General features: G+C 52.1%; 1 protein-coding gene across 1 annotated transcript; it reads right to left on the reverse strand.

Moving 5' to 3' along the window:
* Window positions 1-392: 392 nt before the first annotated feature.
* PGLS (6-phosphogluconolactonase) lies at window positions 393-11,660 on the reverse strand. The gene is given in 5 exon segments (XM_050987725.1): window positions 393-578; window positions 2,148-2,200; window positions 2,203-2,248; window positions 8,253-8,360; window positions 10,827-11,660. Coding segments are annotated over 5 exon segments (648 nt in total). The 5' UTR covers window positions 11,097-11,660; the 3' UTR covers window positions 393-407.
* Between the last annotated feature and the right edge of the window lie 254 nt (window positions 11,661-11,914).

Raw genomic sequence — 11,914 nt, forward strand, 5'->3', positions numbered from 1 at the left:
AAAAAAAGGAATAAATAATCAGAAAAAATGGGAAATACAATGGGGAAAAAATATGGGAAATTGGGAAAAATCCAGGAGAAAATAATGGGAAAAATGGGGAAAATAATGGGGAAAATAATGGGGAATTAATGGGGAAAATCCAGGGGGAAATAGCACAAAAAATGGGGGAAAATGGGGAAAATAATGGGGAAAATGGGAAAAATAATGGGAGAATTAATGGGGAAAATAATGGGAAAAATAATGGGGAAAATAACAAGAAAAATGATGGGAAATTGGGAAAAATCCAGGGGGAAATAGCACAAAAAATGGGGAAAATAATGGAAAAAATAATGGGAGAAATAATGGGAGAAATAATGGAGAAAATGGGGAAAATAACGGGAAAAATGGGGAAATAATGGGGAAAAAAATCAGAAAAAATGGGGAAAATAATGGGAAAAATGGTGGGAAATTGGGAAAAATGCAGAGGAAAATAATGGGGAAAATAATGGGGAAAATACCAGGAAAATCCTGGGAAAGGAGGAAGTGCTGGGGAGGGGCTTGGGAGAGTCCTCCAGGAATGAAACCAGGGAATTCTGCTCCTGGAATGGGGGAAAAAACGGGGAAATTGGGAAAAATCCACTGGGAATCACTGGGGAATAATGGGGGAAATAATGGGAAAAAATGGGGAAAAAATGGGGGAAAAATGGGGAAAATAATGGAGAAAATGGGGGAAATAATGGGGGAAAATGGGGAAAAATGGGAAAAATAATGGGGGAAAATTGGGGAAAAATGGGAAAAAAATGGGGGAAAATGGGGATAATAATGGGAAAAATAATGGGAAAAATAATGGAAAAAATAATGGGGAAAATGGGGAAAGTAAAGGGATAAAATGGGGGAAAATGGGGAAAATAATGGGAAAAATAATGGAAAAAATAATGGGGAAAATGGGGAAAGTAAAGGGATAAAATGGGAAAAAATGGGGGAAATATGGGAAAAAATGGGGAAAATGGGGAAAAAATGGGGAAAAATAATGGGGAAAATAATGGGGAAAATGGGGGAAATAATGGGGAAAATAATGGGAAATTGGGAAAAATCCAGGGGAAGATAATGGGGGAAAATGGGAAAAAATGGGGAAAATTATGGGAAATTGGGAAAAATAATGGGGAAAATAATGGAGAAAATGGGGATTAATAATCAGAAAAATGGGAAAAATATTGGGAAAAATAATGGAGAAAATGGGGAAAGTAAAGAGATAAAAAGGGAAAAAATGGGGAAAATAATGGGGAAAATAATGGGGAAAATGGGGGAAATAATGGGGAAAATAATGGGAAAATTGGGAAAAATCCTGGGGAAAATAATGGGGGAAAATGGGAAAAAATGGGGAAAATAATGGAGAAATGGGGGAAATAATGGGAAATATAATGGGAAAAATGGGGAAAATAATGGGAAATTGGGAAAAATAATAGGGGAAATAATGGAGAAAATGGGGAAAATAATGGGGGAAAATGGGGATAAATAATCAGAAAAAATGGAAAAAATAATGGGAAAAATAATGGAGAAAATGGGGAAAGTAAAGGGATAAAAAGGGAAAAAATGGGGAAAAATAATAAGAAAAAAAATGGGGAAAATAATGGGGAAAATAATGGGGAAAATGGGGAAAGTAAAGGGATAAAAAGGGAAAAAATGGGGAAAAATAATAAGAAAAAAATGGGGAAAATAATGGGGAAAATAATGGGGAAAATGGGGGAAATAATGGGGAAAATGGGGGAAATAATGGGGAAAATAATGGGGAAAATGGGAAAAAATGGTGGAAAATGGGAAAAATGGGGAAAATAATGGGAAATTGGGAAAAATAATGGGGAAAATAATGGAGAAAATGGGAAAAATAATGGGAAAAATAATGGGGGAAAATGGGGATAAATAATCAGAAAAAATGGGAAAAATAGTGGGAAAAATGATGGGAAATTGGGAAAAATCCAGGGGAAAACAGGGAAAATTCAGGGAAAAATGGGAATAAATAATGAGGAAAATAATGGAAAAACCCTGGGAAAATTTAGGAGAAATAACAGGGAAAAAAAACTGGGGAAAAATGGGAGAAACGGAAGGGAAATGATGGGAAAATTCCGGGAATTGCCCAAATTCCGGGAATTCTGGGAATTCTGGGTTACCTGGAGCAGGGCGTGGCCCGGGAAGAGCGAGCAGGTGTGACCGTCCGGCCCACCCCCAGCAGCAGCAGGTCAAACTGGGGAATGGCCTCGCCTGGGAACGCCTGGAAAACCAGTATGGACCAGTATGGACCAGTACAGACCAGTACGGATCAGTACCGATCAATGTGGATCGCTATGGATGACTATGGACCAGTATGGACCAGTACGGACCAGTATGGATCAGTTTGGATCAGTACGGATGAATGTGGATCGCTACGGATCACTATGGACCAGTATGGACCAGTATGGACCAGTACAGACCAGTACGGATCAGTACGGATCAATGTGGATCTCTATGGATGACTATGGACCAGTATGGACCAGTATGGACCAGTTTGGATCAGTACGGATCAGTACGGATCAATGTGGATCTCTATGGATGACTATGGACCAGTATGGACCAGTATGGACCAGTACAGACCAGTATGGATCAGTTTGGATCAGTACGGATGAATGTGGATCGCTACGGATCACTATGGACCAGTATGGACCAGTTCAGACCAGTTCGGATTGATATGGATCACTATGGACCAGTATGGACCAGTACAGACCAGTACGGATCAGTACGGATCAATGTGGATCGCTATGGACCAGTATGGACCAGTATGGACCAGTACAGACCAGTATGGATCAGTTTGGATCAGTACGGATGAATGTGGATCGCTACGGATCACTATGGACCAGTATGGACCAGTATGGACCAGTTCAGACCAGTTTGGATCAGTACAGACCAGTACGGATCAGTACGGATCAATGTGGATCAGCTATGGACCAGTATGGACCAGTATGGACCAGTACAGACCAGTACGGATCAGTACGGATCAATGTGGATCGCTATGGACCAGTATGGACCAGTATGGACCAGTACAGACCAGTATGGATCAGTACGGATCAGTACGGATCAATGTGGATCGCTATGGATCACTATGGACCAGTATGGACCAGTACAGACCAGTATGGATCAGTACGGATCAATGTGGATCGCTACGGATCACTATGGACCAGTATGGACCAGTTGGACCATACAGACCAGTACGGATCAGTACGGATCAATGTGGATCGCTATGGATGACTATGGACCAGTATGGACCAGTATGGACCAGTACAGACCAGTACGGATCAGTACGGATCAATGTGGATCTCTATGGATGACTATGGACCAGTATGGACCAGTATGGACCAGTACAGACCAGTACGGATCAGTACGGATCAATGTGGATCGCTATGGATGACTATGGACCAGTATGGACCAGTATGGACCAGTACAGACCAGTATGGATCAGTACGGATCAGTACGGATGAATGTGGATCGCTACGGATCACTATGGACCAGTATGGACCAGTATGGACCAGTACAGACCAGTACGGATCAGTACGGATCAATGTGGATCGCTATGGATGACTAGGACCAGTATGGACCAGTATGGACCAGTACAGACCAGTACGGATCAGTACGGATCAATGTGGATCGCTATGGACCAGTATGGACCAGTATGGACCAGTATGGACCAGTTCAGACCAGTTTGGATCAGTATGGACCAGTACAGATCAGTATGGATCAATGTGGATTGCTATGGACCAGTATGGACCAGTTCAGACCAGTTTGGATCAGTATAGATCAGTACGGATCAGTATGGATCAATGTGGATCGCTATGGATGACTATGGACCAGTATGGACCAGTACGGACCAGTATGGATCAGTTTGGATCAGTACTGATGAATGTGGATCGCTACGGATCACTATGGACCAGTATGGACCAGTATGGACCAGTACAGACCAGTCAGTCGGATCAGTACGGATCAATGTGGATCGCTATGGATGACTATGGACCAGTATGGACCAGTATGGACCAGTACAGACCAGTATGGATCAGTACCGATCATGTGGATCGCTATGGATGACTATGGACCAGTATGGACCAGTATGGACCAGTACAGACCAGTACGGATCAGTACGGATCAATGTGGATCGCTATGGATGACTATGGACCAGTACGGACCAGTACGGACCAGTATGGATCAGTTTGGATCAGTACGGATGAATGTGGATCGCTACGGATCACTATGGACCAGTATGGACCAGTATGGACCAGTACAGACCAGTACGGATCAGTACCGATCAATGTGGATCGCTATGGATGACTATGGACCAGTATGGACCAGTATGGACCAGTACAGACCAGTATGGATCAGTTTGGATCAGTACGGATGAATGTGGATCGCTACGGATCACTATGGACCAGTATGGACCAGTATGGACCAGTACAGACCAGTACGGATCAGTACGGATCAATGTGGATCGCTATGGACCAGTATGGACCAGTATGGACCAGTATGGACCAGTACAGACCAGTATGGATCAGTTTGGATCAGTACGGATCAATGTGGATCGCTATGGACCAGTATGGACCAGTTCAGACCAGTTTGGATCAGTATAGATCAGTACGGATCAGTATGGATCAATGTGGATCGCTATGGATGACTATGGACCAGTATGGACCAGTACGGACCAGTATGGATCAGTTTGGATCAGTACTGATGAATGTGGATCGCTACGGATCACTATGGACCAGTATGGACCAGTATGGACCAGTACAGACCAGTACGGATCAGTACGGATCAGTACGGATCAATGTGGATCGCTATGGATGACTATGGACCAGTATGGACCAGTATGGACCAGTACAGACCAGTATGGATCAGTACCGATCAATGTGGATCGCTATGGATGACTATGGACCAGTATGGACCAGTATGGACCAGTACAGACCAGTACGGATCAGTACGGATCAATGTGGATCGCTATGGATGACTATGGACCAGTATGGACCAGTACGGACCAGTATGGATCAGTTTGGATCAGTACTGATGAATGTGGATCGCTACGGATCACTATGGACCAGTATGGACCAGTATGGACCAGTACAGACCAGTACGGATCAGTACCGATCAATGTGGATCGCTATGGATGACTATGGACCAGTATGGACCAGTATGGACCAGTACAGACCAGTATGGATCAGTACGGATCAGTACGGATGAATGTGGATCGCTACGGATCACTATGGACCAGTATGGACCAGTATGGACCAGTACAGACCAGTACGGATCAGTACCGATCAATGTGGATCGCTATGGATGACTATGGACCAGTATGGACCAGTATGGACCAGTACAGACCAGTATGGATCAGTTTGGATCAGTACGGATGAATGTGGATCGCTACGGATCACTATGGACCAGTATGGACCAGTATGGACCAGTACAGACCAGTACGGATCAGTACGAATCAATGTGGATCGCTATGGATGACTATGGACCAGTATGGACCAGTATGGACCAGTTCAGACCAGTGTGGATCAGTATGGACCAATGTGGATCACTATGGATCACTATGGACCAGTATGGACCAGTTCAGACCAGTTTGGATCAGTATGGACCAGTACAGACCAGTACGGATCAGTACGGATCAATGTGGATCGCTATGGACCAGTATGGACCAGTTCAGACCAGTTTGGATCAGTATGGATCAGTACGGTTTAGTATGGATCAATGTGGATCGCTATGGATCACTATGGACCAGTATGGACCAGTTCAGACCAGTACAGACCAGTATGGATCAATGTGGATCGCTATGGATCAGTATGGACCAGTTCAGACCAGTACGGACCAGTTCGGATCAATGTGGATCAGTTCAGACCAGTACGGACCAGTTCAGACCAGTACGGATCAGTATGGATCAATGTGGATCGCTATGGACCAGTATGGACCAGTATGGACCAGTTCAGACCAGTAAGTACCAGTATGGACCAGTTCGGACCAGTACCGATCAATGTGGATCGCTATGGATCAGTATGGACCAGTTCAGACCAGTACGGACCAGTTCGGATCAATGTGGATCGCTATGGATCAGTATGGACCAGTTCGGACCAGTACAGACCAGTTTGGACCAGTATGGACCAGTACGGATCAATGTGGATCGCTGTGGACCAGTATGGACCCGTATGGATCACTATGGACCAGTTCAGACCAGTATGGCCCAGTATGGATTGATATGGACCAGTATGGACCAGTACGGACCAGTACAGACCAGTATGGACCAGTTCAGACCAGTTCAGACCAGTACAGACCAGTATGGACCAGTTCGGACCAGTACAGACCAGTACGGACCAGTATGGACCAGTATGGATCAATGTGGATCACTATGGACCAGTTTGGACCAGTATGGATCACTATGGATCAGTATGGACCAGTATGGACCAGTTCAGACCAGTACGGATCACTATGGATCAGTATGGACCAGTTTGGATCAATATGGACCAGTGCAGACCAGTTCAGACCAGTTTGAACCAGTACAGATCAATACAGATCACTATGGATCAGTACGGACCAGTATAGACCAGTATGGACCAGTTTGGATCACTATGGACCAGTATGGATCGATGTAAACCAGTATGGACCAGTATGGACCAGTATGGACTCATATAAACCATTATGGATCTGTATAAACCAGTATGGACCAGTATGGACCAGTATGAACCAGTACAGACCAGTATGGACCAGTTCAGCCCAGGGACTGATCCCAGTCACCCCCAATCCCCCCCCACCATTCCCAGTCCCTCCCAGTCCCCCCAGTGCCCATTCCCAGTCCCTCCCAGTCTATCCCAGTCCCTCCCCAGTCCATCCCAGTCCCCATTCCCAGTGCTCCCAGTACTCCCAGTCCCTCCCAGTTTGCCCAGTACCTTCCTCAGCTGCTCCCAAGCCCCGTTCCCAGTGCTCCCAGTCCCTCCCAGTCCATCCCAGTTCCATTCCCAGTGCTCCCAGTCCCTCCCAGTCCATCCCAGTATCCCCAGTACTTTCCTCAGCTGCTCCCAGTCCATCCCAGTCCCTCCCAGTCCCCATTCTCAGTCCATCCCAGTCCCTCCCAGAACCATTCCCAGTGCTCCCAGTCCCTCCCAGTGCCCCCAGTCCCCATTCCCAGTGCTCCCAGTTCCCCCAGTTCCATTCCCAGTGCTCCCAGTCCCTCCCAGTCCATCCCAGTATCCCCAGTACCTTCCTCACCTGCTCCCAGTCCATCCCAGTCCCTCCCAGTGTTCCCAGTTTGCCCAGTACCTTCCTCAGCTGCTCCCAAGCCCCGTTCCCAGTGCTCCCAGTGCCCATTCCCAGTGCTCCCAGTCCCTCCCAGTGCTCCCAGTTTGCCCAGTACCTTCCTCAGCTGCTCCCAAGTCCCATTCCCAGTGCTCCCAGTCCCTCCCAGTGCTCCCAATTTGCCCAGTACCTTCCTCAGCTGCTCCCAGTCCCTCCCACTGCTCCCAGTCCCTCCCAGTCCCCATTCCCAGTTCCTCCCACTGCTCCCAGTCCCTCCCAGTCCCCATTCCCAGTTCCTCCCAGTGCTCCCAGTCACTCCCAGTGCTCCCAGTCCCTCCCAGTGCTCCCAGTTTGCCCAGTACCTTCCTCAGCTGCTCCCAAGCCCCGTTCCCAGTCCATCCCAGTCCCTCCCAGTTTGCCCAGTACCTTCCTCAGCTGCTCCCAGTCCCCATTCCCAGTGCTCCCAGTCCATCCCAGTCCCTCCCAGTCCCATTCCCAGTCCCTCCCAGTGCTCCCAGCCCCTCCCAGTCCCCATTCCCAGTGCTCCCAGTGCCCATTCCCAGTGCTCCCAGTCCCTCCCAGTGCTCCCAGTTTGCCCAGTACCTTCCTCCCAGTGCTCCCAGTCCCTCCCAGTGCTCCCAGTTTGCCCAGTACCTTCCTCAGCTGCTCCCAGTCCCATTCCCAGTGCTCCCAGTCCCTCCCAGTGCTCCCAGTCCCTCCCAGTGCTCCCAGTTTGCCCAGTACCTTCCTCAGCTGCTTCCAAGCCCCGTCCCAGTCCATCCCAGTCCCTCCCAGTTTGCCCAGTACCTTCCTCAGCTGCTCCCAGTCCCCATTCCAGTGCTCCCAGTCACCCAGTCCCTCCAGTCCCATTCCCAGTTCCTCCCAGTGCTCCCAGCCCCTCCCAGTCCCCATTCCCAGTGCTCCCAGTCCCTCCCAGTGCTCCCAGTCCCTCCCAGTGCTCCCAGTTTGCCCAGTACCTTCCTCAGCTGCTCCTCGTAGTCCCTGGCGGCCTCGGCCGGGCCCAGCCCGGGGCTGACCCAGAGAACCTGGGGGCCGGGGGGGGCAAACTGGGAGAGTAACTGGGACTGGAAGGGTTAAACTGGTTAAACTGGGAGCACTGGGACAGCACCTGGGGGCCGGGGGGGGCAAACTGGGAGAACAACTGGGACTGGAAGGGTTAAACTGGTTAAACTGGGAGCACTGGGACAGCACCTGGGGGTCGGGGGGGGCAAACTGGGAGAGTAACTGGGACTGGAAGGGTTAAACTGGGTTAAACTGGGAGCACTGGGACAGCAGATGGGGGCCGGGGGGGGCAAACTGGGAGAGTAACTGGGACTGGAAGGGTTAAACTGGTTAAACTGGGAGCACTGGGACAGCACCTGGGGGTCGGGGGGGGCAAACTGGGAGAGCAACTGGGACTGGAAGGGTTAAACTGGTTAAACTGGGAGCACTGGGACAGCAGATGGGACTGCAAGGGTTAAACTGGGTCAAACTGGGAGTGGGGACTGGGAGAACTGGGAGGAACTGGGAATGGGAAATGGGAACTGGGAGAGACTGGGAGAGAGCAGGCCAGGGTTACTGGGAGGGTTACTGGGAGAACTGGGAGGAACTGGGAGGCAAATGGGGGGAACTGGGCCGGACTGGGCTGAACTGGGAGGAACTGGGATGAGCTGGGGGCAATCAGGAGAGACTGGGAGGGAGATGGGGGGAACTGGGACAAACTGGGCCAAACTGGGAGGGACTGGGAGGAGCTGAGGAAGACACTTAGAGGGGATTGGGGGGAACTAAGGGGGAACTGGGCCAAACTGGGCCATACTGGGAGGAACTGGGAGAGGATGGGAGGCGCTGAGGGGACACGGGGGGAACTGGGCCGAACTGGGAGGAACTGGGAGGAACTGGGAGGAACTGGGAGGAACTGGGAGGCGCTGAGGGGAGTCAGGAGAGACTGAGGGGGAAATGGGGGAACTGTCCAACGGGCCAACCTGGACTGGGAGGGACTGGGCCAAACTGGGAGCACTGGGAGGAGCTGAGGGAGAGATTGGGAGGGAAATGGGGGAACTGGGCCAGACTGGGAGGAACTGGGCCAGACTGGGAGGAACTGGGCCAGACTGGGAGGGGACTGGGCCAGACTGGGAGGAGCTGAGGGGAGTCAGGAGAGACTGGGAGGGAAATGGGGGAACTGGGCCAGACTGGGCCAAACTGGGAGCACTGGGAGGGGATTGGGGGGAACTGAGGGGAACTGGGCCAGACTGGGCTGAACTGGGAGCACTGGGAGGAGCTGAGGGGAGTCAGGAGGAACTGGGTGGGAAATGGGGGGAACTGGGCCAGACTGGGCCAGACTGGGAGCACTGGGAGGAGCTGAGGGGAGTCAGGAGAGACTGGGAGGGAATTGGGGGAACTGAGGTGGGAACTGGGCCAAACTGGGCTAAACTGGGCCAGACTGGGAACACTGGGAGGAGCTGAGGGGAATTAGGAGACACTGGGAGGGAAATGGGGGAACTGGGCCAAACTGGGCCAGACTGGGAGCACTGGGAGGAGCTGAGGGGAGTCAGGAGGGACTGGGAAGGGATTGAGGGAAACTGGGCCAGACTGGGCCAAACTGGGCCAGACTGGGAGGGACTGGGAGCACTGGGAGGGGCTGAGGGGAATTAGAAGCACTGGGAGGGGACAGGGGGAACTGGGCCAAACTGGGAGCACTGGGAGGAGCTGAGGGAGAGACTGGGAGGGAAATGGGGGAACTGGGCCAGACTGGGCTGAACTGGGAGCACTGGGAGGAGCTGAGGGGAGTCAGGAGGAACTGGGAGGGAAATGGGGGGAACTGGGCCAGACTGGGCCAAACTGGGAGGAACTGGGCCAGACTGGGAGCACTGGGAGGAGCTAAGACAGAGACTGGGAGGAACTGGGCCAAACTGGGCCAGACTGGGAGGGACTGGGAACACTGGGAGGGGCTGAGGGGAGTCAGGAGGGACTGAGGGGGAACTGGGCCAGACTGGGCTAAACTGGGCCAAACTGGGAGCACTGGGAGGGACTGAGAGGAACAGGGCCAGACTGGGCCAAACTGGGCTGAACTGGGAGGAGCTGAGGGAAGTCACGAGGGACTGAGGGGGAACTGGGCCAAACTGGGAGCACTGGGAGGAGCTGAGGAGACATTGAGAGGGGACTGGGGGGAACTGAGGGGGAACTGGGCCAAACTGGGAGGAACTGGGAGAGGATGGGAGGCGCTGAGGGGAAATGGAGGGAACTGGGCCAGACTGGGAAAAGCTGAGGGGAGTCAGGAGGAACTGGGAGGGAAGTGGAGGGAACTGGGCCAAACTGGGAGCACTGGGAGGAGCTGAGGGGACTCAGGAGGGACTGAGGGGGATATGGTTGGACTGAGGGGGAACTGGGCCAAACTGGGTCAAACTGGGAGGGACTGGGCCAAACTGGGAGGAGCTGAGGGGACTCAGGAGGACTGAGGGGGAAATGGTTGGACTGAGGGGGAACTGGGCCAAACTGGTGGGGACTGGTGGGGACTGGGGGAGCCCCGGAGCCCCTGGCGGGGCCGCGCTCACCCGGTAGGCGCCGCCGGTGCTCTCGGGGTGCTCGGGCGGCACCAGGCGCTCATCGCAGAACGCCACGAGCCAGCGGGACGGCTCCGAGCCGGGCAGGGCGCTGAGGGCGGGCGGCAGCTCCCGCGCCAGCAGCGGCACCAGCGAACCCCCGGACAGCCCCAGCGTGAAGCGGCCTCCGCTCGCCACCGCCTCGGCCGCCGCCTCCGCCACCGAACGCGCCAGGGCCGCGCCGAGCTCGCCTGGGGACGGGAACACCGACACCGCCGCCATGATGGCGGCGCCGGGGGGGGAAGAAGGAGGAAGTGACGTCAGCAGCGCGCCGCGTTGCTAAGCGACCACTATAGGAAGTCGCGTTAGAGCGCGAGGCGTTGCTTAGCAACGCGCGGCCTAGCGCGGCCTAGTGAAGCCTCGGCCTCGCGTGGCGGCGCTGCCCGGAGGAGCGCGGGTGCCTCGCTGCCCTTCTCCCGCTTCACCCTCACACAAACCTTCCCTCGCTTTTTTCCCCCGAGCCCCGCAGCACTGCACGCGGCACAGTCGCTGGTTTTTAATGACCTCGCGGTCAGGCACAACCAAACTGAGCAAATCGGGTTAAAAACGGGTTAATTGCAATAAAAATGATCGTGCTTGCACAAAGGAGTCCCTAGAGGGGTTAATTAGGCACGAATTAGTCGTTAATTAGCGCTGTCGGAGTTAATTAGCGCCTGTGAGGGTGAGTCCCGGTTTTACTTGGAATTCCGCTGGTTTCCCTCAGAAAAAAGTCGCAATTTTCCAGGAAATTCCTGGGAATTCTGCTGGGTTCCTCCTGGATCCTTGGGAACGCCGCTGTTCTAAAGTCAAATCTCACTTTTATCCTCCAAATCCCTGCGTTTTCCTGGGAATTTCCTGCTGTTTTTCCAGGCAATCCTACCGATTTTCCTGGGAATTTCTGCTGTTTTTCCAGGCAATCCTACCGATTTTCCTGGGAATTCCTGCTGTTTTTCCACTCTTTTCCCAAGGAATTGCGGCTCTTTTATTGGAATTGCTGCTGTTTTCCAGGAAATCAAGGTGCCACCGCGGCCCTGAGGTGTCACCAGGAAGGTAACACGCCC

This window comes from Serinus canaria, unplaced genomic scaffold, assembly GCF_022539315.1.
Source record: "Serinus canaria isolate serCan28SL12 unplaced genomic scaffold, serCan2020 HiC_scaffold_198, whole genome shotgun sequence".
Lineage (NCBI taxonomy): Eukaryota > Metazoa > Chordata > Aves > Passeriformes > Fringillidae > Serinus > Serinus canaria.